Source organism: Enoplosus armatus, chromosome 22 (genome assembly GCF_043641665.1).
Source record: "Enoplosus armatus isolate fEnoArm2 chromosome 22, fEnoArm2.hap1, whole genome shotgun sequence".
Lineage (NCBI taxonomy): Eukaryota > Metazoa > Chordata > Actinopteri > Centrarchiformes > Enoplosidae > Enoplosus > Enoplosus armatus.
The window spans coordinates 2443488-2466635 of record NC_092201.1 but is presented as its reverse complement, the minus strand read 5'-3'; the positions used below and the strand labels follow the sequence as shown (position 1 = coordinate 2466635).

At 45.3% G+C, this 23148-nt stretch overlaps 1 protein-coding gene across 7 annotated transcripts in view; it reads left to right on the top strand.

The window, feature by feature from the left end:
- The window catches only part of celf2 (cugbp, Elav-like family member 2), a 163452-nt gene that overhangs the window by 114897 nt on the left and 25407 nt on the right, over positions 1 to 23148 (top strand). For all 7 annotated transcript variants that reach the window (XM_070928808.1, XM_070928809.1, XM_070928813.1 and 4 more), the window contains 3 exons: positions 13442 to 13490; positions 17418 to 17552; positions 22824 to 22903. In XM_070928808.1, the coding sequence (XP_070784909.1) occupies positions 13442 to 13490; positions 17418 to 17552; positions 22824 to 22903 (264 nt within the window). The remainder of the gene's footprint in view (positions 1 to 13441; positions 13491 to 17417; positions 17553 to 22823; positions 22904 to 23148) is intronic.

The window sequence follows — 23148 nt, the reverse complement described above, 5'->3', positions numbered from 1 at the left end:
AGGTCTTACAAACATGTTGAAGGCATTTTCAAACTCATACAATTCTTGCAAAGCAGAGTCTTCTTCTCGTCCTACTTTTTCAGCACATTGATGCTTTTCACCGCCACCAGTTGGTGATGTGTGGAACTGCATGAAACTAAGGGCCGTTAAGTAGTTCCCTTTGATTTGACAGATGTGGTCAGACCTCCATCAACACGTCATGTAATCTGATGTGCAGGCCGAGCTAGCAGCTGATGATATGTGTTCATCTCCTAAAATACATTATTATAGAAGCTAAATTAGCCATAGTCGCTAAACGGCTCGTGGCTAAATGCGTTAACGATTAGCGATGGAATCATATTGTGGTGATAAATTCATGCAGTGTTGTTATTTTACATATTCTGTTGTCCAAACTGATTAATAAATTAACAAAACGAGCTAGTTAAGTTTTGTCTGCGCGTTATACATAAAATTGAATCATTAATTGCTCTGAATATCAGTCTGATATGAAATATATATATATATATATATATTCTTATTAAAAATGCTTTGCTGATTTCTGATCACTGAACATTAAATATTTTAGTGTTTGAGCATTAAAAACAAAGAATCTGCATGGCGGCAGACCTATTTGTTCTCTCAAAATGTAGCCAGTAAATGTGAGAACCAAATCTTTATAAGCAAATGCAAATGAATCATCTTGTTAGTGCGTGCTTGTGGCATGCACGTCCATCCTTGTGCACACAGTGACTCTCCTCTACGGCGCCCCTAGAGGTAAAAAGAGGTGTTTGTGTGCTCGCTCGCATCTCGCTCTCTCTTGTGCATGAGCCTGACTATAAAGGAGTGTGCTGATGCCTTTCTTTCATGCTGTCTGCTCCTTTCTCCACCATTGTTCCCTCCTGTGGCCCAGGAGAGCGATAGAGGAAGTGGGCCGGAGCCTGCTCGCACTCTCGCTCTTTCAGCCCTGGGTGGATATTTAGAGGCCCCCAGATCCCTTCTGCTGGGGCTATTGGCTGCTTCCCCGCCTCTCTTTTTGGCTGCGCCGGCTAACTGGAAACTCATCAGTTGAGCGCCGGCACTCGCTTGCTTCTGTCAGTTGGATCAGCGGATAGCCCCCCTGGGCAGGACGGGGTGGATGCTGTGAATCCCACCAGAGCTACCCGGGATTTGTGCTCGGGTTCCCGATTCGGAGTCAATCTTGTTGTTTTGCACAGAGTCACCGTGTTAATTGCTCGTGGAATAAGTATGTTAAATTTGGTCTGTTTTCCTACGCCGTGAGAGTTAGTCACTTATCCCTTGTTGGAGGTGTGAAACAGCCCTGGGGAGGACACATACTGCAGCAGTTTCAGGATTATAGGAACATGAAATCGCCTTCTTCTACACCATAACACCCTCCCTCCCTCCGTTCTGTCTGGTCATCCCTCCTCCTCCTCGCTTGCTTCTCTCTCCTGCGGCGTCTCTGTCTGGTAGTTGTGTTCGGCGCTTTTTGAAGTTGGATACCAACAGATTTGGATTGTTGTTATTTGCAAGTTTGGTTTCAGAAGTGCTCTTCAACCTTCAACAGCAACAAATCAAACTTTAAAAGAACTTTATGAATTTATATAAATATATATCACACATATAAACTGTATATGTTATTAATATGCTAACCCATCTTATTTATTTTGATGGATAAGGACCTGATACTTAATGATACTTACATGTCCCCTGTGGATTCTTCTTGTATTTATATTCAGTGTAATTGAGGGTATCACTGTTTTTTTCTGCCTTATCTTTCATTGACTCTGAGTTGTAACATCTTTTTTGGACGGTAGTTTAAATACACATCATCACTTTTTCCCTAATAAACACACAGAAGAGTATAAAACAGTTCTTCACCCCTGAGGAGGATCTGCAGGTCTTCCTCCCAGGCCGGCCCCAACGAGCCCCACCATTCGGGGGGGTTCGGGCAGACCCGAGGTTGTTGCTGTCATCCTAGAATATCATTTAAAAGATTAAACTACAAAACAAGAAGGTCCTAGTTGTGTAATTACATGTTTTACTGGGAGTACTGGAGATTTTAGTCTCCAATAAACTCCTTCTTGTTCTCTGCAGTGCAGAAAGAGCAGGGGAAAATTAAAACAGTCCATTGAAACCCAGACAGCATTGATCAACAGCATAATATGTACGTAATTAAACCTGCATCATATTCATCATGTCAGAGCTGGACAACACCGACTGGCTGACATCCCATTTTTAATAACAGTCCAATATTGACAGACAGATATGGTTTAAACCTAATATACATTCACACGAGGAGGACCAACAGATACAGTACGCTCTCGCAAAACACTGAATCAATAGTGGCATAATGACAGATCATTAAGTGGTTTGCGCCGGGTCTGTTTATAATTCTTTAACAGGGTTTTTAAACTCTCAGCTCAAAATAAAAAATAAAAAAAGGGCAGTGAAAGGTGAGAGGAAGGAGGCAGCTAGAGACAGAAAAAAAAGAAAAGAACGGATGATGAGGACGGTGAATTAATTGCTGAACGAGGCGAGGCAAGACAAAAGGGGAGCTGACAGAGAGGGAGAAATTGAACGGGAGGTTAGCAGAGTGATGGGCAGATGGACAGTAAAAAGGTGGAGTAGAGCACTCCAGCACGCTCGAGGGCAAAGCAATAAACGGGCCGCAGTTAAAAACCAATACCTGCTTATTAACTTCCCCACTCTCCTGGCTTGTAAAAAGCCAGCAGAACAATGTTTGTATTGGCACTCTTCCCCTCCCTCGCTCTATATCTCCTTCCAAACCCAAGGCCCTAACAGGGAGAGATGCAATCAGAGTGGAAAGCTGGACGGGGGCCAAATTGGAGAAAAGGGCATCGGTATTGGCAGCACCGACCGGGCAGCCATGTTGGTTTAGGGCAGCTCAGTTGAACGGCTGCCATTTGTGTTTTTTTAGGAGGGCATTAAGTGGAGGGGTCCGCGGTTAATGCGATGAATCTCTCCCTGCATGGCGCTCAGATGTGCTCCTCCGCTAGCTCCCGGCCTCTGCAGCTCGCTCCGTCGCTCTTCGGCTGAGAGATTTGTCGGCGATGTCTGTCATACTCAAGTGATGAAGTAATGTTCCCATAGCGGGTACAGGTCAGAACAGGAACTGGATGTGGCATCCCTCCGTCCTCCTCCTGCTGTAAGAAGACACTGATCACTGTAGTTTCCAGTAGTTTCCAGTTAACAAGGTCATCTTGTGATGAGTGCAGCTCAGAAAAGCTTTCGTAGGCTGAAGTAAACAAGCTGTCATTACTGCTGTTGCAGCGTACAGCACAGGAAGGCTGTAGTGGATGTAAAGGGTTTCACTTTTGTACAGATTTCACAAAGAAACATGCCGGCATCATCTCGTGTTTAGCCTTTTTCTTTTTTGTCAGTTTAACAATGAGAATCACACAACATGGAAATATAATAATGGATCAACAGAAAAACAAACTTTTTAAAGGTGAGTTCAAGGTTCAAGCCCACAAAAACAAAACAAAGCAAAAAAAAGAAAGAAAGGTTTGATTAGCTCTCAGTGAATGTTTAATCTTCTCCAGCTTCAGAAAGGACAGGATACCACTGAGCCACCGAGAGCTGGAGGGAGCTTCAGCAGAAGATGAGGAAGATGACGTGTCAGGAAGTGAAAGCTAGAATGTCTAATTGCTCGGAGGTGTAACGTTTGTGGTCGTCTGGAAACCCAAATATGACAATACAGGGAGACACAGAACCAACCAACCGCGATATAGCGTGTTGATTAGCATTAGCTTTAGAGGAGCTGAAATGTTGTGTTTCATATGACGACATCGCGATCAGTCTCAGTAAGGTAGCACCTTCACATCCAGGCTGTGTCGGTCGGATAAAAGTGTTGTTGTTTTCACTCCTGAATCCATTCGTCGGAACCAATTTCATCTTCATCTTCAAGTCAACTGCCGGCTGTCGTTAATCCATTCACACATTCGTGCTCTCAGAGTCGATACGATAGCGTTCAGTAAGACTGTGAGGCCACCTCAGCAACAGCAGCGCTGCTCCAGAGCGCCACGCATGAAACAAATAAATCATTTTCCAGATTGTTTTTTCAGTAAAAATAATGAGTCATGTGTCTGACAGACACACAGAGTCTTTGAGTGAAGCTCAAACTGTTCTCAAAGAACGACAGCTTTCAGCCAAGTTGTTTCTAATGACCTGCTAATGAAGCTTTGGGGGGGTGGAGACAAAGTGTGTGTGTGTGTGTGTGCGCGTGCGTTGCCTGGAGAGCCGTGTGTTCGTCTCTGCAACTCTAATAGCAGCAGTGAGGTTTAAATACGCCTCACACACACACACACACACACACACACACACACACACACACACAAACCCCCACCGTAACCCATCTATCGTAGAAAAACATGCCCTGCACCCCTGGAGCGATTTAAAGCCATAAGACCCAACCCCTGCTGCATGGGCTGATCCACACCCCTGCACGGCTCTTTAACACACACACACACACACACACACACTTATACACACTTTTATGTGCACACGAGCATATGCCCCAGCACCGTCTGAGTTTATTACATTACATTTTTTCTCTTTCACATTATTTTCTTTCTTCTTTGTTTTTTTAAATTTCCTTCTCCTGATCCACTCGGAGACACACCCCCCCCCCACACACACACACACACACACACAGCCTCCCATGCTAACACAGCACACACGCTGAGACACACACACCAACAACAACAACACGCGGCGAGTTAAAGCCTGTCAGCCAGCCTGTCAGACAAGGTTGTTTGAGATTTTCCACTAAATTGAACTCTTTCATTAGTGGCTGACAGATGTCTAAATGCCCGGTGTCTCCCCTCTTGTCCCCCCCACCACCCACCCCAGACGCCCGCCAAGAGGGCCCCGGGGCCGCCGTTCTCCGTCTGAAGCTGGGTGCAGGAAGGAGGGTGGAGGGGATGGAGAGATGGAAGGATGAAGGGAGGGGTGAGAGCTAATCTAGGACGTGTCCTCTGGAGTGCCCTCCAGCTTGGAGAAGTTCGGTCCTTTATCCTCAGTTTTCTTTCTTTCCTCACTCTCTCTACCTCATGCCCTCTCTCCATCCCTCCCTCCCTCCCCCCAATCTCTCCCTCTGTCTTTCTCTTTTGTCCTGTTGAATCTCTCCTTCCATCGTTCTCTCCCTCTATCTCTCTCTCTCTTTGTGAAAAAGGATGAAAAGCCCTTTGATTCACAGTTTCTCTCAAGGATATTTCATTCTGACACGGAGGCTGAGAGGAGGGGAGGGAAGAGAGGGAGGGTGATCAGGGTGTTGGGTGGGGTGGGGTAGAGTGGTTGTGAGGGGGTGGGGTGGGGGGGGGCTTCAGACGTGATCAATCGAGCCCCATCCTCCATGTGGGCGGATCAGAGCGTTTGTCGAGCGCCAAGCTTGATAAGAAGCGTGGGGCTCATTAAAAGCTACTGTCGCACTGAGACCACACACACACACACACACACACACACACACACACACACACACACACACTCAGGTCCCCACCTCCCTTACCTTTCTGCTGGCAAGATAATTAGTGACGCTCCGCTGCCAGAATACAGGCGCAAGGTTGTGTGTGTTCGTGCAACCAAAGGCACATCAAAGGCCGTCATCAAAGTAAGTGTGATCTCCAGCAAGGTTAAGGTTTAAAAGCAGCAATTTACAACCCAAAGACATAAGTCATTTAATCGGTCATTTATTATTCCAAGTTGGTGGACAGAGCCGCGGATAGAAGCACAGACTGTAAGTGATAATGTCTATTATCAATTTCAATGATGTGAGAAATCATATTCTTTCATGCGAAAGCCCCCGTGGTCTCGAGACTCCGGCCTTTGAAGGGAACTCGTGTGCTCGCTGGAGAAGCGGTGGACTGCTTTCACTCTGCAGGCCTCAGTGTTTACTGTAACTCTGATACATGTTTTATTGGACCGATGACAAACCCCATCTGATAATCTGTTTCTTCTCACGCTGTGCTGAAATGTTCGGGATGAAAACATCAAACTTTCAAGTCTCATTTTCGCAGGGTTCCACTTCCCAGGAAGGTCTTCAACCGTGTCTCTATTAACCATCGTAGATCATCTATTAATACTCACCCTGGCAGCTTAAAAGTTAATGGCTTATTACTGATCTATAAAGCATTAATACATACAACACAAGCTGACTGCCATGTTGGATTTGTATGCTGCAGTGTTTAGATAGTGATAGGAATGATGGTAGTAAACAAACAACAAGTGTGAACGTATGTTTTCATGTGTTAAACACTGTCTGTAACATGAACTCAATGCACAAACAGTCAAGATACACTTCCTGATTTTATTATACTGCCAAATAGTGCCCCTGAATCTCCGAATATCCTTCCAGCTCAGTGTTTACGTCTTTAAATCAGCTGTGTTGAGTTCCACAGACTCATATTTTGTGTGGATTCTGCCATGTATTGCTGAGGATATACAAGCTTTCCACAAAGAAATCTCTGTTCTTCGTTTGAACAGCTCTCAGCTGATCCAAACGCCATCGATCAATTCGATAATAACTTCTGAGTTTAATCAAAACGAACACATCATAGCAATGGTGCAAGCGAGACGTATAAAAGGCCAGCGTCAGCCCCATCTGTCAGCTGACTGATACCTGGGCACAAGTGTGTGTTTTCAACAAAGTACTTGATAGCAGTGCAGCGAGGGGAGGAATACTTCATGTCCACAGCCTGTCAGTCGGTGCGTGTTGTTTGTTCAGGTGCGAGCCTGTTGCACGTATCGCCGCTCTATCACAACAGCTCTCCACGCGGCACTCAAGAAGCAGACTGGAAGGAGAGGCGAGGTAACTCCCACTGACTGATACAGCAGCTGATTTACTCTGCAGCAGAGGCGCTCCCGTGAAACCTGACCACCGCAACCGCCCAAGGACCCGGGAAGTAGCTGTAGGTGGTGCTAAGCCCGAAACAGCGGAAATACGGCAGTGTAGGATATTAAATTTATCATGTACTAAGCCGTGTGTCATCAAACATTCATGTGTTATAGCCTGGAGGATATTATGCAACAAGCTGAAAGGTTAGACCTCGGACAAGTGGTTTATAAAAAGGCTGAACGGAGACGGCTGACCAGTACACGGCTATTAGAGTAGCACGCACCGGTGTTTTAAGAGTGCGTGTGGCTCCTCACAGATCATTTAAGTCCAGAAAAACAACAGTAGCTCATTCATCGCAAACGCCAACACACACACACACACACACACACACACACACATATATATATATATACACACAACCACTCCCACAGCGGTGTCATTACAGAGGCTCATTATCAAAATCAATTCAATTAAAGGCTGTAATTGCTGAAGTGAAACCCAAATGCTATCGCAAACAGGGCTGAAGGAAGGCAAACCTCATCGATGCGCCGATGCTCAGAGTGTGTGTGTGTGTGTGTGTGTGTGTGTGTGTGCGTGTGTGTGTGTGCTCTTATTTAACGAAAGAAATATTAATCGCTTGTTTCAAATTAACTTCCCTAACCTCTCTTTTCTCTCAGAGTTGGTGGAAGCGTTTAAGCATATTGATTCTTTGGGGGGAGAGAAAAGGAAAAGGGAGGTGGGGGGGGGGGGCGTTTGGCTGTAAATGCAGGCCAACTATGTTAAACACTTAGAGTAGTTAGTGCGGAGACGCGACGCAGCATAGCTAATGCCAAATCCCTCAATCATTCTGCTCACACGCGCGCGCTGGGTTAATTGTTTACCGAGCTAAATGAAGTGGGGATAATGTAGGCTAACTGTGCGCTCAGCGCCGCTAAGACGAGGGATATTGTAAAGGACAATTTGATTTATAGTCGTTTGTTTGCTGAAAGGAGAGAATTAAAGTCACACTATCTGTATCAAGGTGTTGACAGAGAGAGTGTGTGTGTGTGTGAGCAGAGGTGTGGAGAGAGGAAACACACCTGAAGTTTACTGTACATGATCAGAAACCAGGCCAAGAGTTTTAGAGGCCTCCACAATGTAGCAGGTGTGCTAACGTCATAGGAAGTTGGATCAGAACTAACAGAAGTTGTTTGAGAGGATTGTATGTGGAAAACTACACCACCAGCTCCACACCCACATGTGAATCTCAAGACATCCTGTCTGATTCAAATTATTAAAGGAATCAGAATCAGAACAACTCGATCATCACCAGGGAAAGGAGGAAGTGAAGAAATGCACAGTTTAGTGCCAGTAAAAAGTACACACACAGTACAAAGAAAAGAAGCAGGATAAATACAGTAATTATGGCTGTAAATCAAGTAGCAAAGTGCACATTACGGGGAAACACCGTGCCCACTGTAGGAAATACAGCCTGCGTGTCTCTTTTGTTGTCTTTTTCCAACAATTATCTAAGAAATGTGAGCAAAAGATGCACAGAACTGATCCGTAACATGCTGTATTTTTTATTTCACCGTGTGGCCTCACAGTCTGATCGTATTGGTGGAAATATATTGTTCCGTGTGTTGATTGGGTTTTATTTTAACCCGTTTTTTAAGTGCTGTCAGTGTTTTGTGTTGTCGGCGATGATCTCCGTCTAGAGGTCGTGTGTGTGTGTGTGTGTGTGTGTGTGTGTGTGTGTGTGTGTGTGTGTGTGTGTGGTCGGTCGGTCGGTCGTACTGTCTCGGTCACTGATATTGAATCCTGACTGTGAGGGCCATCTGTCTGACTTTGACCCAGCAGCTCACCGTCACACCTTCAGAGAGGGGGGGTTGTGTGGTCGGCGTCTGTGTGTCTGTGTGTCTATGTGTGTCTGTGTGTGTGTGTGTGTGTGTGTGTGTGTGTGAGCGAGAGACACAGACAGAGACATAGAGAGAGAGAGGGTGGTGTTTGGTACCGTACAGTATGTGCACTCCCCAGTCTTTGGCACACACACTCTGGTCATGTGAACTTGGCTGTTGCTTTGAAGGTGCCAACTGCTGGCATAGGGCACACACACACACACACACACACACACACTCCTTACACAACACACACTCGTCCTATTCCCAGCATGAGCCTCAAGTTAGTCCTCTGGCTCAGGGACAAGTTGACCTCTGACCTTTTAAGCATCGGGGCAAGACGTCGGCGGGCGAGAGGAGCTGCAGTTAACATTTAGGAAGCGTTGGGTTTCCTGCACTCGATACACCAAAAGGAGGTATTTAACGGCCAGCCGAGGATGGGGGGGGGGCAGTGGCACATAGAGCCCTTGATTGCTGGACAGGTTGCCAGGAGTCTCTGTACACGAAGAGGGTATAAAGATATGAAAGTTGAAAGGAAAAGAGGGGGGGTGAGCGAGTACCGGGCAGACAGACACCTCGCCTCAGCCAGGAAGGAGGGGTGATTAAAGAGACTGTCCCATAACTGGGAGGTCGTAAAATCCATCCTGGCTGCCTCTGGTGTAATGTGAACCTCATGGTTTCACTCATCCAGGTTTCTACTGACATAAATACCCTCTGGTGATTGGACAAGCTAATCTCGCCGTGCTCGAAGGCAGATTAAAGCTCACTTACTCAATATTTTTATATTGACGGTGAATCGAATGACCCACAGAGAGCCCACCAACTCTTTGGTTTACTGTGTGATTCAGTCTCTTATCAACCCTGTTTGTTTTAGCCAAGAAGCTCTGGTTTGTCCTTCGTCCGCTACCTGCACAGCAGACAGACACAGTTAGCGGCTAGCTGGTGAAGAAAGTGGAACATGTAGCTCCTTAAAGAGGCAGATATCTTTCTCAAAAACAGATGCTAATGTGCCTGTAGGCTACGTAGGATTCGCTAACATTTTAGCCACGTAACAACTTTATAAGGGAATATCATTTATGTGTTTGTCAGCTTGTTGTGTAGTTGTTCTCTGTCCCAAGTGGCCAAAAACATCAGTGAATGCAGCTTTAAAGCAGCCTCTGTTAACCAGCGACAATAAAGTAAACTGAGCCGAGGAGAAGAGAATGAGAATTTCACCCTCAAGTTAAATTTCATTTAGACGTGAACGAACAGACAATCGCCACTGATTCCAGAAACTATAAATCCAGATAAATTAAAATGTAAAAACTTTCATAGCAGGCTGATGAATATAAAACATTGCTTTGCAGCTACTGTAGAGCAGCAGAAACAGACTGGTGACTCTCAGCAACGGTGGGACAACATGGCGGCTTAGCGGCTCATTATTAGCGGTGTGAGTGGTGACTTTCAGTTTGCACATTAATATGTAAATTAAATGTTAATCGATTTTCAAAGGTGTGCATTTATCATGTATTTTACAGCAGCGCCCAGCGTGACTCAGTCAATCAGAACTGAACTATGCAGTTTGTAATAAGGCAACTCGAGTGCTCTAAAAATGATTAAAAACAAATGGTGACACTTTACTTCAAGTGCGCTGCGGAGGCATTACAAGCAGATAATAAGCCCCTTAAAGCTCAGACAAACTTTCATGACGTAATAATCAAACATCAGGAATCTACATTCGCTTTAACTCGTGTCATTAACTGCTCGTTGTGTTTATTTCACGTCATTATGCCGTGGTTTAGAGTGGCTTGTGAGGACCGCTTCAATTAAACATTCAAGAAGAAACGAGACAAGAGGAAGAATGAACTCTCGTGGAGGACGTAGCAGGTAAACAGGAAGTCGATTAAGCAGCCTACCGCCTCGACAGATACATTTGTAAAGCTAAATGCCAGCGCAGCATCGCGCCGGCTGCACACATGGCTTTACGTAGGGAAGTTTTTGGTTCTCTGTGCTTTTTATGAGCCTGAGCGCAGCGAGGACTTAGTACTTTTGCTGGGATCCCGCTGAGCGCATAATGAATGGCAGACAGCGGCTGTGGGCCTGCCAGGCAGAAACAGCACTGTGGCATTGTGGGATAGCGGAGGAGAGTCTTGCGTTGTGGGTCTCGACGGGAGCTCGCAGAGATCAAACATGTCGACAGCGCCGCCGCCCGCTGGGCATTCTGGGTAGACAGACCTGAGGAGGAGACGCCTGAAAACCAGACAGAGTCTCTGTACCTGTGTGTGTGTGTGTGTGTGTGTGTGTGTGTGTGCACGTGGCAGCTTTTGGTTGTGTTTTTCAGGAGTGAATGACGGCGGTTGCTGTCACGGCTTTTGTTTTTTTGTTTTGTTTCTTTGCCTTTAGAGGACAGACTTTGAAATGGATTAACGAGGACTGACTTGATGTGACTTCCAGGTTTGCTTTGACATGACTTTCCTTCTTTTGATGTGGCTTCAACACACACACACACACACACACACACACACACACACCTCCTCCTCGTCCCTGTTAGTGATACTGAGACTGCCGCCTGAAGGGTTATCGAGTATTCCTGACTGTCCACAGTCTGTGACCCTCTTCCCTCCTTCCATCCCTCTTTTTTTTTTCTCCGTCTGATCCGATTTCTTTTTGTCTTTCTCATTTTATGTTTTGATGGTTGACTCTCTTGAGTCTCTCTCCTTGTCTTTATATCCTCATTTTTCCCTCCTTTCTTCCTTCCTTCATGCAGACATTTGCGACTCATGCGCACTGCAAACTACTTCTCTGAATTTCACTTTTGCTTTCTCATTTTGTTTGTTTGTTTGTTTCCTTATATTCAGACTTTTGCATGAAGAATGAAGCATTGAATAATCGTGAATTTTGCGGTTTCTTCCCTTCTTTTTACCCTTTTCTGTTTTTCTGTATGTACATTTACAACCAGCAAGTCAAAGCTTTCAGCCAACTTACGTTTGCTTTCTTTTCTTCCTTCATAATTTTACATTTTCTCTCTAATGGCACTCTTTGTCTTTTTTCTTTCCTCACACTGTTTGCAGATTGAGTGACTGAAATGCTTCACAAATCAAAAGTCAAATGTCACAGAAGTAGATTTTGTTTTTCCTTTCTTCCTTTTTCTTTCTCACTGTAGTTTTTCTTTCAGTCTTTCGAGCTTTCTTTCTCTCCGTGCAGACATTTGTTTTGTTTCAGGGTGTATTGTGATCAGTTAGTTGCTTTGCTGCAATGATGGTTTTGTTTTTCTGAATTGATTTTTGAGGGAATCAGTTGAACGGAGAGACTGTGTGTGTGTGTGAGTGTGTGAGTGTGTGTGTGTGTGTGTGTGTGTGTGTGTGTGTGTGTGTGTGTGTGTGTGTCTGGGACAGGTCTGGGAGACAGAACAAAAAGCAGAGAGTGAGGATGATAAGGAAGAGAGCAAGAGGGAGAGAGTTGGGATAAAGGTGTGTGATAGAATTGGAAGATCAAAGCCTTCTGTCACAGCGTGACTGAGCCCAGGGGCGTTATGGGTAAGACAGGGCACATACACACTCGTACGGACACACACACTTATGCACACACACACACACTCTCGGCTGGTATTTGACTCGGAGTGTGATTGATACCGGGCTAGATTTGGAGAATCACTGTCATTCGTCTCTCCGCAGATCAAACAGCCACATAATCTCCCATAAAGGAAAGAGAGATGGAGGGAATAAAAAAGGGACCGAGGAGGAGAGATTGAAGGAGGATGAGAGGGAGAGGTGACAAAGCCTTCTCATCTGTGAAGTGTTTTCTTGTTTTCCATAAAAGAAGACCCACCACCTTAAAAACACACACCCCATCATTCAGCTCCATTAAACTGCTTCTCGGGCACATCAGAGAGATAATCCAGCGCCTCAAAAGACAAATGTAAAAGGACGCGTTAGACCCCATTTACACCTGGTCCAAACACGCAATCTGCATCTCGACGTCTTGTCTCTGAGTGAGGAATAAATGCGAGCTGTGCAGAACAGGTCGGTCTGGATCACGTTGTGATGGAATCTCAGCCGGGCGACAGCTGGACAGTTTGGTCACATTATTAAGGAAGAAATACACCCGGCAAGTTCAAAGGTCTCAAGTGACCAGATACAGATTGCATGTTAATAACACGAAACCAGGGCCTTTGAGATGGATTGCTGAAATCACCCTGGGGGTGGAGGCAGAGGTTAATTTCCCATCCACCACCTCAGCGACCAAAAGTTTGATGACTAGCAGCGGCCGTGCATAACTAGCCTTGTTCACGGGAGGCAGGTGGTTTGAAACGTGTTCTACGCCGATGTGAAAAGGAGTGGAATGCGTCCGTCTCGCTGGTAGTTCCTTCACACGAGTCCATGTGTTTGTGTCAGTCGCTGGCTAGTTGTTAGCTATCTAGCTAAACTGGTGTTAGCACATGGTATTCAGAAACACTTGTTCTCCTTCTCTTTCACTGTGTTTGTCCTCATTCTTCGTCGTCTTGGTCTTCCTCTTGTTATTCTTGCTGTTGGTCTTCTCCCTCTTGTTCTCTGCCTTCGGTGTTTTTAACAAATTGGCACCGGACCGCTTTAGGTGCTGTGCCAACACCTTTCCGGACTGAAGTGTATTAGGGATGATCCAGATTTGTGTCAAGCACAGAAACATATAACGAATTCAACCATATCTGGATTTAATCTGAAATAAAGAGCGTACGTGCGGTTTTTAATGTGTTTTGTCTTTCCTGTCTCTACAGATGCACCACCCTATTCAGATGAAACCTGCAGACAGTGAGAAATCTAACGGTGAGTGGCCCCACACACACACACACACACACACAGACTGACAGACAGCATCAATATCACACACACATGCATCAATAGCCTTTTTGAATTTGCTTGGTAATAGCTATCTCACCCATGTGTTTGCTCGCTGCTTGACTGGCATACAGGACGAGGGACTGAGGGGGGGGGGGGGGGGGATTTGAGGGGGAGACATAGAGAGGAACAGAGAGAGAGAGATGGGGGGGGGGTGCTAATATATATAAATCTACTTCTATATGTGATGAATTATTAAGGTGCTTCTGAAGGAGGTCAGTGAAAGTTGAATGGTTTTGGCCTCGTGGTGAACCCCCCCCCCCCCCTCCCCTGTGGCTGTTCACTCATATAAACATGCTGTATGCACTCTCCTCCCCATTTCCAAACTACATATCGCAGATCCAGTTCTGAATTGATTTCCTACACCGAGCCTCTTCCTCCTCCTCCTAACGAGGAAGCTGTCGGACGGTGTGGACCGGAGGAACCATCTTTAAAAACGGCTCACAAATATGTAGTTTCATTGTTGGAAAACACTTCCTGAAACTGCTGCAGTGTTTAGCAAACGTTACTCAAGCATCTTTAGCTTCTGTAAAGGGACCCCCCCTCGTCCACCAACACCTGTCTCACCTGAGAGGGAGGAATGAACAACTTTTGGAAATAAACCGGCATGAAAACACACAGCTTCGACCCTTGACCCCACAGCTGCCTACAGGACTACAACCCACGAGCTAAAGAAGTCAAGAAGTCAAGCAGTAGTCGCTGTAAATGGTGGGAGGCTTCATGTTTGATTGGATCAAATGTGTTTATCCACCCTCAAGTGCAGAGTGAGTCATTAGAAACATCTTAATCCTTGTTTCTCAGGAAGTAGAAGGATTTTGACTTATAGCTACTGCATGTTACATATAACAAGAGACAGAAAAACAGTTAAAGCAGGGACGCAGAAGACAATTTCACAAGGTCTGAATTTTGTTGCAGCGATAGATAATCTGTCAGGTTCAATATGTTCAATGATATTTACTCGAGGTAGATCTGGAAACTAAAAGGCGATGTTATTAAAGTTTAGCGGGAGATGCAAACAGAATCTGATCTGGAGTCTGTTCTAAGGTTCTGTGCAATTACTCAGTTTCGAGGGTCAATTCACCCAAATTACAGAAACACGGAATGTAATTTCCCGCCTGCCTCTGCAGAGTTTAGGTTTTATCCGCTGTGTGATCATGAAAAGCCCATGTTTGGTGGCCAAGAGTTAGAAACTCTTCCAGCAGGTTGCTGTCAATACTAAACCAAATCAAACTAACTGTTCTACACAGAATCTGATGGGGTGGACACCATGAAGGCTTCTCCTTTTCAGACGACCTGAAAGTGGCTGTTTAGGCTGTTCCTTCAGTTTTCAGGACCCTTTCCCTCTGAAATGAGGCGTGAGGTGAATTCATTCTGCAGCCCATCAAACTTTATGAAGATCCCCAAAAAAAACTACATTTGGAAAAACACAACAGCAGCGTGTCTTTCCAGGTCCAGAGGCCTCACCGCTGACTGCTTCTTTCCTCATTTCAAAGTTCAAAATCTATGTCAGCAAAGTCCGCGGATTATTCCACTTCCACTGCTTATATATAGCTCAATAATCTCAGCAGCAGATTTGGCAAATAAAACTGAAATTATTTGCATGGCTAAGTGAGAAAATGTGTGTTTTTGCAATTTGGATGAAGTGACCCTTAAAGCTGAGTAATTGAGCAGAACATGAAAATGAATAAAACCATGATTGGATGAAATGACCATTAAAATCCAGTTGCAGGTAGTTTTAAAGGTGTGTTTTTTTCCTGACACCTACAGGAACCCCGTGTGTGTGTGTGTGTGTGTGTAGATATTAAAAGCAGAGGCTTTGCCATAACTGTACATCACAGAGGAGTCCTTCCGGCTGACACACGGACGATGGAGTAGCATCATAAGCCACCTGTTAAATCACTGTCCACTGCGGGGAATACAATAAAATGACAGTATCCAGCAAGGCAGGGGAGAAATCCTTATAAAAGCCATCATCCGCTCCACTGAAATATGGCGAAATACGACTTTATAAGACATAACCGTCAGGGTAAAGATGGTGGAACTTAATAAAGCAGCCACTACTCACAGCCAGGATGGTGAAATATGGAGCAGGCCATACGTAACATATCCATCCACTTAATGGTAATGACCTTTAATAAACCCAGTGTTAGAGGCGCTGTAACAGTGACGAATGGCTGCTCCGAGGTTTATTAGTTTAGTCAGTGGAGGAGATGGAGAGATGTACAGTATAACAGAGACATAACATTATTGGTAATGTTTCTCATTTCACTAAACTTTTGTGCTTCGTTTTTTTTGGGGGGTTTGTTTTTGTTTTTTTGTTGGTGTCTCTTAATGTGTTGAAACTCAGCGTGAAGCCAATTCTGCTCCAGTTTATCCCAGAATGCAAAGCTGACTCCAGATCATCCCAGAGCCGGCTTTATGAGTCTTATCGCCCGCCCGCCTGCCTGCGCGCCTCGTCCGAAAACACAGAAACAGTCAATTGTAACGATATCTCCTCTCTTTCTTTTCTATCGACACAGAGTAAATTAATTACATTGCTGTTAGACTTGTGGTAATCTTCCTCTGGAGTGATGCACACACACACACACACACACACACACACATGCTGTGTACAAAGGAGTTAAAGCTTTTTGAAACAACACTTATCTTGGCAGCGTATCCCGACGGTTTGTTTTTTAAACACACAAACAATTCAAACAGCAAAATAAACAAGTGCGCTATTGATTTCCCAGAGTGCAACAGACCGCTTATCTCTTTCGCCTCGCGGTAAGAGCTGACAGTTTCCTCATTAAAAATGAATTGGATTAGCATTACATTGAATGTGGTGGGAACACAAATAAACACACACACACACATATTGTTTCTGCGAGCGATGAGGATTTCGCTCTCGGCCTGATTCACACTTAACCTCGCACTCTGAAACACCCGTCACCTGCAGCCGGCTCGCATTCCTCGAGATTGCAGCGGAGGAGGAGGGATTGTGTCAGCGAAAGGAGAACGAGAGGAATCCATGAGGGAGGAGGAAGGAGGGTAGAGGAGGAAGAGGAGGAGAGGTGGAGGGAGGAAGAGGGTGAGAGAGGACGAGTCGGAGAGTCTCAGCAAGCAGTCGGTGTTGAAGTGATAATGAGACATTGATCAGAGCCTCGCAGATGGCATGATGAAATACATGAACTCTGTCTGTGTTCATCTCCCCCATCTTTTTTCTCCCGTTCTTTCCCTCTTTCTTCTGGTTGGTGTTTTGTTCTGTCTTGTTCCATTTTGTCTTTTTCTTTCCCCTTTTGTTTTTAATTTTTCTTTTTCATTCCCTTTGTTCTTACCGAGCTTTTATTTATTTTTTTCAGTTTATTGTCGTTGTTATATTTCATAAACTCTGAAATCCAGTGGGATGGGAAGCTGTGCTAAAGATAGATGTGCAATTAAAGGAATAGCTCACCAGCTTAGTTAGACGAGAAGATGGATACCGCTCTCATGTTTGTCGGTGCAGTAAATATGGTTAGCTGCTGCTGGTTAGCGTAGCATAGCACAAAGACTGGAAACAGAGGGAAACAGCTAGCCTGGATCTGTACAAAAGTAAAAGCATCTACCAGCACCTCTAAAGCTCACTAATTAACACCTTATGTCTTGTTGTGGTTCAATCTTCTCGTCTAACTCTTGGCAAGAAACTACATAAGCAAATTTCCCAAAATGTCTAAAATTCCTTTAAAAAAGTAAGTAAATTAATGCAAAATTCCCAGAAAATACCGCATAAAAGAAACACAACAAATACTTAGCTCTATAAAGTAAAGCTGTAAAGTGAAGTCCTCCATTCACACCGTTTCCTTCTTCTTCTTCTTCTTCTTCTTCTTGGCTCTGCAGCGGTGGAAGACAGGAAGTTGTTCATCGGCATGGTGTCGAAGAAGTGCAACGAGAACGACATCCGGGTCATGTTCTCTGCGTTCGGACAGATCGAGGAGTGCCGGATCCTCAGGGGGCCCGACGGACTCAGCAGAGGTGCGTGTCGCTCCGGCTCACTTCCATCCACACGTTAACGCTCCTCATGTGAATATTATTACCAGAACGGCCTCCAGCAGCCGCTGCTGTTCAGTGTGTCGGGATTCAAACTCAAACTCCTGTAGGAAGTCTTTACTGGATCACTGTGTGACGAGAGTCGGCTGGTTGAAGAGGGCGATTCTGAGCCAATGGCTGCGTCTCGGAGGATAAACAAGTTTTTAGCATTTATGTATCCAAACATAACAATGAATTTATCTGTGTTGAAGAGTTTTAAAAGTTTCTAGTTGAACCATTTATCCTTAGAAGTGTTTAGCTACATAATCAGCAGTTTTCATCTATATTTTTCTCTTCACTGTCTATTAGTGGAAGTTTTTCCTGAGCTGTCGGTGTCAGAAGAAGATGTTGTTTACTGTAAACGGCGATAAGTGTCTTCCTGCAGCAGGAGACATAAACTTCAGGAGACGGTCGGTTTAAACTGTTCGGCTTCCTGACCTGAAGTAGCCTTTTCATCTCGTGATCAGACTGCTCAATACTTTTGTCTTTTGAGATGGTCCAGTTTCAGATCAGGCGATCACAGTCATATATTCTTTGTCAAGAAACCTGGCAGACTTCACATTGGATCGACCAATCGCAGCCTTGAACCCTTCATGGTTATTTTCGCTCCCAGCGCCCCTCGTCGGTCACGTCGGGCCGATATCGTATAGTCTGAATTTGGCGTAAGTGATGTCTTTACTTATTTGCTGCAAGGCTGCAACCACTGAATGCAGAAATTGCAGAAATAATGCAGCACGAAACCAAAGCACAAGTGTGCACATACTCGTCTTTCCTGCATGTTGTAGCCTGAAATCCCTGCAGAAGGACTCGGTGGTGCGGCTCAGTGTTGCCTGTAAGTACGAGTGATGCACGAACCGAACATATTATATTCCATTATGTGTCTACTGAAGCCGTTGTGTCAGCTCCTGAGTTCAACCAGCTGCTTCTCGGAAAATAGTCGAGACTTCCTTCAAGGTTTTGAAAGAGTTAAGAAGTAAATCCAAATGAACTGGAGCGACACCTGGAGGCTGTTGTGGCCACACTGTGAATACATGCTTCTCCTTTCTGCTCTATATATCTCTTTTCCCTCTCTCTCTTTTTTTTTCTCCCCACCCCCCCCCTCGCTCTCTCAGCCTCAGCCCCAGATCACCCACCTCCCTCCTCCTCCTCTGACCTCCTAACCTCCATTCATATCCTTCACCTTCCCTGCCGCTCCAGTTTAGCCTCACAGTAAGCCAGTCCTAGGCTCTTTGATACTTCCACAGTGAGGCTGAGGTTTTCTAACCGGCAGTCCAAATCAGGAGACACGTTGCTGCATTTACAGTACGTGTTGGATAAATATACAGACTAAACAAACGTGACGGATTCATTGCTCGATCAGTGTTTTCAAAGTCATTCTTCGGATCAGTAAAGTAAGCAAATAGAAATGGAGTCAGATGGTGAGGTATAAAATGTTTTTACATCATCTAAATGCCAATACAACACCTGGGTATTGGTGCTGTTACCAAACAATGCTTAATTTGATACCTCACTTTGAGGAAAACTTTTTCATGCAGCCGTACAAGAACTTTCCTGAAATAAAGTCTAAAATTAAATATTTCTATTTAAAAAAAAAAAAAAAAAAAAAAAGTGTTTGATCAAAGAATAAGTAAAATTGTATTGTGGTCTGAATTCCAGCCCTAAAAAGCAGAATTTCGAGAGCAAATCACGATGATTATACTTCCTCATCTATCAATCAAATCTCAGCTATTGTACATGTATAAAACAGCTCTTGTAGTAACACAGGGATCCCTTCCATCATCAACCCCCCCCCCCCTCTTTTCTTCTATCTTCCCAATACTCTTACCTCCCCCTCCCCTCTCCCCTTTGTGGTTTCTATGTGCTGAGGAGATGGAGGGGCTTCTGAAACTCTCTGTCCTCCTCCTCCTCCTCCTCCTCTTCCTCCTGTCACGCGAGCTGTCATTGTCATCGTCACGCAGGTTCGATGTGGATCTGTCGGTCACGTATATCTTTTTTTTCTGTGGTTGTCGTTGACGTTATGGATGTTTTATCGTTGACTCTTGAGTCTTATTTTCTCAATGTGTCTTCTCTCTCTTTCTCCTCAAGGTTATCTCTATCTAGAACCAATCATTGCCTCAAACCAAACTACTCAAACTCCCATGTTCCCTTGCTTCTTCAAACAGAACCACCCTCCCTGTCCTAGAATCCTCTCTTGCATCAATTTGTCCTCTTTTTCCCAGACATCCCACACCGGCCTCCTTCCCCGATTCCTTCTTCCATCCCTTTTCAGCTGTTCTCTTTTGTCCTCATGAATATTTCAGATACGATGGCCAAATTCCTCGTTTCTGTAGAACTGATATAAACCACTTAGCGGCTGACGCAAGTCAAAGAGGAAGTGCTGCTAGTCCGGCTCGTTCTGGCTAGTAAATAAAAAACCCTAACCAGGTTTGAAATAAATAGGTCTTTAAGGATTTCTATGCGCCTGCAAGTCCCAGAGGGCCTCGGTCCCACCTAGCTGCGCTGCTGAGCTCCTATTAAACCGCGGTATCAATCAGAAGAGCGCTCTGCCATCCCGCTATTAATAAAATATGGATCACACCACCAGTGGATGGCTGGGCCTTGGGAGCTACCCTACTTTCATTAAAGGACTGTTTGGTTCTCCGCTGACGACAGAATGCGGCCCGTGAGGTATTTTTAGCGCTCAAGCCACGTCCCATCTCTCCGCCATGAAAAATAAGACATGCACCAACCGGCCAGAAAGCGTGGCTCGTGAAGTTGTTGGGTTTTTTTTTTTTGGGGGGGTTTTTCCATTAACAGCTTTGACATTAATGAGTCAGTGTGCAGGCGCTGAGGAGTCCTTTATTTAGAAGCTTCAACAGGATCAAGCTGCAGAAATTGGCTAAAGATAGAAATGTCTTTTTTGGGGGGGAAATATTCTGTCTGCCAACTGGAGACAAACCCAGGAGTTTCCATTTAGATGACAACTAATGACGTTGTAGCTGACCGGTTTTATAAATAGAGTCAGGACAGCGCTAGCAGCACCAGTCTGGAGGGCTAACCCAAATGGAAGCCCCCTCCAGAACTGAACCAGTTCTGGGGCAGTGCTTCTCTGCAGAGGATGGGGCAACCTCCGAGAAACGAAGCAGTTAAATGACAGATTGTGGCTCGTCTAAAATAGACAGTCCCCTGAATCAGTTGAAAAAATGACCCCTTTTCGAATGTCCTAGCTACAGTAACAGCGGCCCGGCACTGTAAAGGACACATCGGGATGTTTACTAGGTCAGTGCTGCAGAATCTGATAACCTTGAGTCCTCTTTTTATCTCTAATGTTAAGTCAGCAAGGCAGTTTCACATGAAATGCGAGTAAACTATAAGTTCCAGTCGGCAAGAACAAATACGTTTCATACAAGATCAAAAGGAGGTTGAATACTGTCGATATTTGCTGTAGCATGAGTTCAAAACCTGTTCAAAGGAAATCAGATGCTTCTTCCTGCATCGTGTTAAAATATTGGGGCTTTCTGAAACATGATACATTTAGAAAGTATTTCATGAGGGCTTTTCTGACTTGAGACCTCTTTCTTAACAGCTGGACAAGTTTAGGAAACTAAATCTACTTCATTAGCGTTTGGGAAAGGTCGTGGTCATAGTTAAGAGAAAACAACATTGAGAACCACAATTGTTGACGCTTCAAGGCAACTAAAACGACTCGCTTAAGATCAGATAAAGATGCTGGTGATGGTTAAAAGGCCGTTCACCTCAACCTCCTTCTGAAAACAGTGTCAGAAAGAAGCTCACCTGTCTGAGCTCGTGTACACAGTGAGGTCGCCGGGAAGACGGAGCGGTCAAAAGACAAGAATATATCATTACTGTCGCGATGCGCGGCCTCCACGGAGACATGCTCCTCTGTTTTTCAGGGAAAAATCGGTGTCGTGGACGTAAGCAGGAGGAAAACTTGACCATCCGTCACTCTCAGCCTCGTTCTATCACAGCAACAGCAGGCTTTTGATAGAGGTGGAGGAGGACAATGATCGCATCTATTCCTCAACACATCCGTCCTCCCTCTGTCACTCTCTCACTGTCGCATTTCCCCTCTGCTTTTCCTCTCCACCCCGTCCACACAGCCAGATGAGGATGATGATGATGATGGTGATGACCCAGGCTATTCGCTTAGTTTTTATATTCCCCCCCCCCTTCTATTGCCAAGCCGCAAGTCAGCCAGCCGAACCTGAACGTGTGTGTGTGTGTGTGTGTGTGTGAACATGTGTGTAATCAGTTCAGGCCTGGCTGCGCTAACATGGCTTGGTGAGTTTGTTAGCATATTATTAGCCCGGGGGGTTGTTGAAGCACTTCTCACATTATCTCCTCTAATCACTCCCTAACCCGCCAGACAAACTAAACCTTGCATCCTCCTCCCCCCCCCTTTTACCCACAAACAACCAATAACAAACTTAAAACCGCCTCTGGCTGCGTCTTGATTGGCTAAAATCAGTGTCAGTCACGGAGGAGGTCGACCACACCTCCTCTCGTCTCTTCCTCTCTCTTCCTCTCTCTTCCTCGTCCCTCTGTGGATTGAATTAATATGATTTTTCTAACTGATTCCCCCCGCCGCCGCCACATCTCTCCCCTGTTTGACAAAGAGAGAAAGAGGGCGCCCAATCAGACACACAATACAGCCCCAAATGAATTCAAATCGCTTTCATGCAAATTTGGGCTGATTCACATTGTAGAATTGTTGAGAGAAGAGAGCAGTTGAATCCAGGTATGACTAATTCGGTCAGCGAGAGGAAAGAATAAGACACAGTGACAGAAAGAGGCGAGGAGGAAGAGGAGGAGGAGGAGGAGGCGGAGGGAGCCAATCCAAAGCCCTGATGGTGATTGTGGTTGTCTAAGATGTCCTGTGGTGGCTGTGGATGGGGCGAGGTGGTGGGGCGGGGTCAGGGACGGGGGGGTAGGGGGGGGGGGGTTGTCATGACACTGTTTTCGTTTTTCGGCTGTTGTTTCCACAGCGACTGAGAACACTGTTGTCCACCTGTGAGCTGTTCTCTGTATCAATCTCTGTTTGGGTTTTTTTAATACAACGATGTGTCCAACCCTTTTGTCTTGTTTTTGTTCTTTCTTGTCTCCCCCCCCCCCCTCCTCCTCCTCCTCCTCCTCCTCCTCCTGCCCTTCTGCCCTCCCCCTCCTCCCTTCCACTGTCCCTCCATCCCTCCCTCCTCTCCTCCCCGCCCCTCCCTACAGGATGTGCGTTTGTCACGTTTTCCACCAGAGCTATGGCACAGAATGCAATCAAAGCCATGCACCAGTCTCAGACTATGGAGGTACTGTACTCTTGCCCTTTCTTCTCCTCTCTCTTTCTCTTTCTCTGCCTCTTCAGCTCCTTTCAGACTTGCACTTCACTCTTTAAATGTGCCGGCTGTTTGAGTATCTGTATCATATCACTACTGTACTACGCTGTACTTTCTAGGTCGGGCCGGAAACACTTCCAGCACGGCTCGAGTCCAACTTGAATGCCGTCACGTTAACGTAAAGGCTCCAGCAGTTTAGTGTGTTTTTTAATACACAA